Raw genomic sequence first — 6722 nt, 5'->3', positions numbered from 1 at the left:
GTTAGGAGCGATGGATTTGATTGGATGATGTTGAAGCCAAAGTTGATCAGATGGTTTGAGAGAGTGGCGTACCACTCCCGTGGTGACTGCTTTAGGCCATATAGGGCTTTCTTCAGTTTACAGACGTAGTTGGGATGAATTGAATCTTGGAAGCCCGGAGGTTGGTGCATGTAGACTATTTTTGATAGGGTGCCGTGAGTGGAGTGAAATGAGAATGAGCACTCGTATAGTAGGCATTTTTCCGACGGGATTGAAAGTCTCGGTGTAGTCTAGGCCGTGTTCCTGATTGTAACCTTTGGTTACTAAGCGGGCTTTGTATCGAGCTACGGATCCATCTGAATTGTATTTAGTGCGGAAGGTCCATTTGCAGTCTAGGGTGTTTTAAGAGGGTGCGGGTGGAACTAGCTCCCAAGTGCCTTGTGCTTGTAATTAAGGCTTGGAATTCTTGCGACTTTGCCCATCGCCAATGTTCAGATTTTGCGGCTTGAGTGTACGTGGTTGGTTCATCGTTTCGAACGGTATGAAACAGGTCGAAGATTTTCTTGGGAAAAGATTTCTCACTTTTAAGTCTAGTTGTCATGTGGTGGATGGTAAGAGGCGGGGGCGAATCATCTGCGGGTTGTGGGGTTTGATCAGCCGAGTTGGAAAACGGGAAATTGGTGGTCTAGGGAGCAAGAGAGATAGCAGTTTGTGATGGGGGCACATGCGCATGGTTGGGAGCAGGTGTTGATTGTGATGTTGAAATGAAGTTGGGAGGTCCATATGTGATATTAATTGATCGAGGAGGGTAATTGAGTTGTGGGCACCAAACGTAACGGTGGTGTAGTTAGAGAGGTAGAGTTGTGGGTTGAGGAAGGATGGAGAAGAGTTGAATAGGGAAATATGTTTTCATTAAAAATAACATTGCAAGAAGTATATACTTTGTTTGTGCTGAGATCAAAGCATCTGTAGCCTTTTTGAGATGTAGGGTAGCCTATGAAAACACAAGGAGTGGATAGAGGTGATAGTTTGGTGGTAGAGTATGGCTTTAGCCAAGGGTAGCAAAGGCAGCCAAATGCTCTTAAATTGTTATAGTTGGGTGGTGTGCGATAAAGGAGTTCGTAGGGAGATTTGTTGTGAGTGTTAGGGGATGGTAATCTATTTATGAGGTAGGTGGCTGTGAGAAGAGTATTTATCCAGAGATTTTGCGGTATGAATGCTTCGAGGAGAAGGGTCCGAGTTGTTTCGATTAGGTGACGGTGTTTGCGTTCAGCGACACCGTTTTGAGAGTGGGTATGAGGGCATGAGTATTGGTGGAGAATGTCGTTGTGACTGCAGGATGTTTTAAATTTATTATTAAGAAATTCTCCGCCGTTGTTGGTTCTAAAAATGTGTATTTTATAATGAAAGTGACGTTCCACAAGCCGTTGAAATTCAAGAAATTTAGTAAATACATCCGATTTGTGAGCGAGGGGATAAACCCACGTAAACTTGGAAAAATCTTCTATGAAAGAAACGTAATAACTATAACCTTGATTTGAGATAATTGGAAATGGTCCCCAAACATCAGAATGAACAAGATAAAGCCGTAAATTGGCTACAGTTACATATTAAAGCTGTTCCAAGAAACCTTAACATATATATGCCAGAAATAAGTTATCCCTCTTCATCATTTATGTATGGCTAAGAGTGAGCTAGAGAACAGATGGTCTCTTCATGGAGCCACCGCTTTGGTGACCGGTGGCTCCAAAGGCATCGGGTAAGCTTTCTTCTTCTTTACTTTCTACTAATTTGAAGATAGTTAGAGTCTGATTCAACAATATTTAACTAAAATTAATTAAAGGCAAGCGATAGTTGAAGACTTGGCTAGACTTGGGGCAAAGGTTCACACATGTGCTCGGAATCAGCAAGAACTTTATAAAGCTCTGCAACACTGGCAAAGCTTGAAGCTTGATGTCACTGCCTCTGTTTGTGATGTTTCTTCGCGAGCTGAGAGAGAGAAACTAATGGAGAAAGTCTCTTCTTTGTTCGATGGAAAGCTCAACATACTTGTAAGTAAAAGTCTATAGAGAAAGGGAGAGAGAGAGAGAGAGAGAGGCTTTTCAGTTGAAGAATTTAAAATATTATCTATGGATGTAGATTAATAATGCAGGGACGAGTATATTTAAGACAGCTCTCGAGTATACAGAAGAAGATTATGGATTCGTAATGTCTACGAATTTGGAATCAGCTTTCCATTTGAGCCAATTGGCACACCCACTTGTCAAAGCCTCGGGAGTCGGTAGTATTGTGTTCATATCCTCAGTTGCAGGTTTAGTGGGAATTCCTGAAGGAAGTGTTTATGGTAGCACTAAAGGCAAGTGATAGAATATAAAAGCTTCTTTAATTGAATTTTGTTTTCTTTTCTTTGTCTGATTTTTCAAAAATCAAGTTTGATTTAAATGAAATATGCATATTTAAATATATATTATTTATTGTTACAATTAGTTATAATTTCATGATCTAATTTTCTGATTCATGTCTTGATAAGGCTACTTAAAAAATATCTTATCTTAGCAAAACGTGTGGCGGAATCAAGGTACTCTTTATTGTGTTCTTTTTTTGGTTTTTCTTTTTGCTTCTCCATTTTTGCAGGAAGATGATGTTGAACGTCTATTTGATGAGCTTCCTTTTTTGGGTGGCGTTTGTTTACTGCCCCAGTAGTTTGTTTTACATCTATTGTACTATTAGGTTGAGGAACCACAGGCTCGCAGGTCTTTTTCTTTCCTTTTTGATTGTGGCTCGTTCGAGCAGTAGAGAGCTAGTGGTTCCTTTTAAGGATCATGTAACCGCTTTTTTGATATTAACACATAGGCACCTTTGAGGGTTTTAACTAAAAAAAAAAACGTGTGGCGGAATGAAATTCTCACAAGAATTAGGATTCATAATTATTGTTTTATAAAACCCCAAAATAAAAAAATGGAGAACTATCATATTCAACATTGATGTCCTCAGGCTAGCTGTTGTCCATATATGTTAAGTAGATTTGCAATAAATTATTCTTTGTGGGCTTTTTTGTCATTTAAAATATATCATTCATCATTGTCATCTTTTTGTGAAATACTGATATTGATTTAGGGGTCATTTGGTTTGTAAAGAGTAAATTGGAATATTTTGTTGAGGGAATGTAATGTATTTGAAATATTTGAAATTGTTTGCATGAATATAAAATAAATGCAAGTTTTTTTAAATTTAAAATAAAAAGAGTATATCATAAGATTCAACAATGGTGGTGGTTAGTGGTGGCGGCCTAAGGCAACAATTAATAGGTGGACGGCGACTAGCAGCAAGGGTTACGATAGGTGACCCACTACTATTAAATCAGGCTTTCGTAACACTTTTTATAACCTACTGCACCAGTTTAAACACATACTAATTTATTTGTAGAGGTTTAGGTACCGCTACAAATCCCTTGTATTGATGTTCACTAAAAAGGGTTTAACAATGGTTTGATAAGTGCTGCTATGTACAAGAAGGCTATAACAGTGGTTTTAGCATGGGTTAAAACCACTGCTAAAGGGCATCACATATTAAAATATATATAATGTAAAAAAATCAAATTTTATGACCAAATTGCAAATAACAACAAAATACTATACAAATATAAATTGAGTGAATATTAACATCATATAAATCGAAAAATTTTGACTTTTCCGGCAAATTTTGAAAATTCCCGGTGGATTTCTGGTGAAAACATTTTCGACGTAAAAAGTCTGCTGCTGTCTGGCGAAAAAACTTTGCCGAAATAACTAAAGAACATTTAAAAAAATTCCGCAAGAAAACCTGCCTAAAAATTAGTTGGAAAATTTTCATCGTTATCCGTTAGAACTCTGCCGGAAAATCCATCGAACAATATTCTGCCGGAAAGCCCTCGGAAATTCCACCGGTAATTAACAAATTTCCTGTAGTGTGTGACAAAACTTCATGGAATGTTGCAGTTTCGATCACGAGGGGAAGAGTGTTGCTTATGCTAGTACTAAAGGGATGTGAAGGGGCTGTCGAATGGACCCAGAGAAAGGGGTAAGACGTACGAGTAGGAGTAAAATGAATCGATTCGCCGCCGGCTTGACTATGAGGTCGTAGAGGCTTGCCGAATGGACCTAGAAGACGGATGGGGAACACAATCTCGAGGGAATCAAGACAAGCGGGAGTAAATGAGTCAATTAAGGCTCGGTGATTGGAGGAACAAGAGAGAATCTAGTAGCTATAAAACCCACCACAAATAACTATTGTGAAAATATTTAAATTTTGATAATGTTTTAGCAGCAGTAAAACACATTTTATATACCTCTCTATAGTAACAGTTAGCAAATCGTCACTACTAACCATTGCGGAAACATTATAATTTTAGTAGAGTGGCAACTAACGATAAGAGTAATCGGCTTGTGATGGGTTTGGAATTCGGTCAAAAATGAATAAATTTTAAAAACATTAAAAAATGAACTAAATACTTTACTCAAAAATCCTTTTTTATTAAACCAAAACCTAAGTTTTTAAAACTTCTATATTATAAATACTTTACCCTCACTTTTTATCAAACTAAATAATTAATCTATTAATAAATCCTCATTGTTTACCCATAGGAAGATATTTTACTTGTAAGAAATGAGAGAAATGAAACTTAGCATTTTGATTGATATAACAAAATAGCAAATACTTGTTGTAGTTAAGGTGAGATTTAATAAAGGAGGTGAAAAGCCTGTGGCCAGCTAGAATAGGAACCGATTGAAGGTCATCCTCCCTCCAACATCTATTTTTATTATAAAGCATTAGATTCTTTTTACAAACGCCACTATTACAACATAGATCATTTATCTCCCTATATAAATAATTTGAAGATCTCCAACTTCTCATAAGATAAATACAGTTTTTGATGTGTCTACTTAATTAGAAGCTTGTGCTTGAACAGTTGAACATTACTTCATGCATGCATGGTGCGTTACTATCTCAAGAGCAATGAATCAGCTAACGAGAAATCTTGCTTTGGAATGGGCAAAAGACAACATTCGAGCCAACTGCATCGCCCCCGGAGCAATAATAACTCCATTGTTGCTATCTGTGAGAATGAAAACTACAATTTAAGCTCCTTCGTAACAAATGTATTTTACATATTTAATTGAGTTGAAGATGTAATTGTTGCAGTATTATGAAGCGAAAGGTGGCCGTATTCCTAAAGTAGAAAATATGGGAATTCCACTAGGACGTCCAGGCGAGCCGCTGGAGGTGGCCACAGTAGCAGCTTTTCTGTGCATGTCTGCATCTTCTTATATCACCGGACAAGTCATTGTTGCCGATGGGGGACTGACTATGAGTCGCTTTGTTCCATGAAACTAATTATTTTCCTGATTAGTGCATGGATTTGGTTGATTATCCCCAGCTGTTCTTCATGAATTTTGTGTTTTTCATAAATAATTGCGTTGATGTGTGTAATCTGTGCTAAATAATGGGGAATTTATGTTAAGAATAATGATATTTTTCTTGATATATGTGAGACTAATTTTGCGTGAGAAAACCTTTTTTTGATTTTGGATATTTCTTCATGGAAAACGAAATTACCATTGATTTGTAATTTGGTCTTTTCTTTTTCTTGCAGTCCAAAATATGCTAATTAAATATTTGTGGATGCTTAATATTGAGGCCAATTAGGACGTATATGTGTTAAAGGCTATTCTTAATTAGCTTTTTTAATGCAATTAATCAATCCAACAGGTCCTCCTAAGTGACAACTTCTTCAAAGTATGCTAACATAATTAATGAACAAGTTACCTCCAAGGGTGGATTTAAAGGGAGATTAAGAATTTGTTTGTGATCATTTTTTTATTATTTTTTATAGTAGATTTTTTATTTAAGAAATAGTAAGAAAGTTGTCCTAAACAAATTCTAAGGTGGCACATGCCCTCACTAAATTTGTAAGATATTTTTATATAATATGTATTTTACTCAAATAAATATAATTTTCATAAAAATATTTAATTTGTGACCCTCCAAAATTTCAGAGTTTAAAGTTTGTAGATATCTATTAAAAGGTATTTATGAATTTTTATTAAATAATGAATTATTACCTTCATAAAAATTATTCTACTCTGCCATTTGCCATTGATTGCCTCACATATAAGCAACATAATTTAGTTTAGAAAAATCAATCATTATCGCCGAGAAAGTGATACCATAACATGTCCCCATACATTTCCCGAAAAAAAAAAAAAAAAAGAAGGGAAACATTAAAAAAGGCGAAGGCATTGGCCGCTAAGCCAGTCGATTGACCGCTCATGCAAATATTTTATTCTACTTATATATATATATTATAAATTTTTAAATTTTTGAATAATTACATTAAATTTTGTGTTGCGTCCTAAACAATTCGCGGTGGTAAAGAATGTTTAATTTAATTACCTAGCTTTGATCAAAGATCCAGCACAGACAGATAAGAAAGAGGGGTTCAGCGTTCATAATAGAAATCATATTTTTTACGTGGAAATCTCAAAAAAGAGAAAAATTGCGAGGTCTTGTCTAATTTGAATGAATCCACTAGTGCTTGTAGATGATTATAAATGATGCCCTTTCTCAGGAGAATACATTAGCTCAATAAAGTAAATTTACATCATATAAAGCACAGTACATAATTGGAGACTGACACAGTAGTTATTCTTAAAAGAATGTTGTTCTATTCATATGGTTGGCAGGTTCATAATTGGATGATGATG

General features: G+C 35.8%; 1 protein-coding gene across 1 annotated transcript; it reads left to right on the top strand.

Moving 5' to 3' along the window:
* The first annotated feature begins 1310 nt into the window (after positions 1 to 1310).
* On the top strand, positions 1311 to 5500 carry LOC110104391 (tropinone reductase homolog At5g06060). Its single transcript, XM_020833469.2, has 5 exons — positions 1311 to 1738; positions 1823 to 2030; positions 2119 to 2335; positions 4928 to 5076; positions 5161 to 5500. Exons 1-5 carry the CDS (start codon positions 1659 to 1661, stop codon positions 5344 to 5346), a joined length of 840 nt encoding a protein of 279 aa, XP_020689128.1. The 5' UTR covers positions 1311 to 1658; the 3' UTR covers positions 5347 to 5500.
* The last annotated feature ends 1222 nt before the right edge of the window (positions 5501 to 6722 follow it).

Source organism: Dendrobium catenatum, unplaced genomic scaffold, assembly GCF_001605985.2.
Source record: "Dendrobium catenatum unplaced genomic scaffold, ASM160598v2 fragScaff_scaffold_264, whole genome shotgun sequence".
NCBI lineage: Eukaryota > Viridiplantae > Streptophyta > Magnoliopsida > Asparagales > Orchidaceae > Dendrobium > Dendrobium catenatum.
This window is presented reverse-complemented; position numbering and strand designations above follow the sequence as displayed.

Excerpts from the sequence above, each read along its gene's own strand:
- LOC110104391 (XM_020833469.2), top strand. The coding sequence starts at position 1,659 with ATGGCTAAGAGTGAGCTAGAGAACAGATGGTCTCTTCATGGAGCCACC. Across the intron at positions 2,031-2,118 it reads ATGGAAAGCTCAACATACTT|ATTAATAATGCAGGGACGAG; the intron begins GTAAGTAAAAGT and ends CTATGGATGTAG. Across the intron at positions 2,336-4,927 it reads TGTTTATGGTAGCACTAAAG|TTGAACATTACTTCATGCAT; the intron begins GCAAGTGATAGA and ends GTGCTTGAACAG.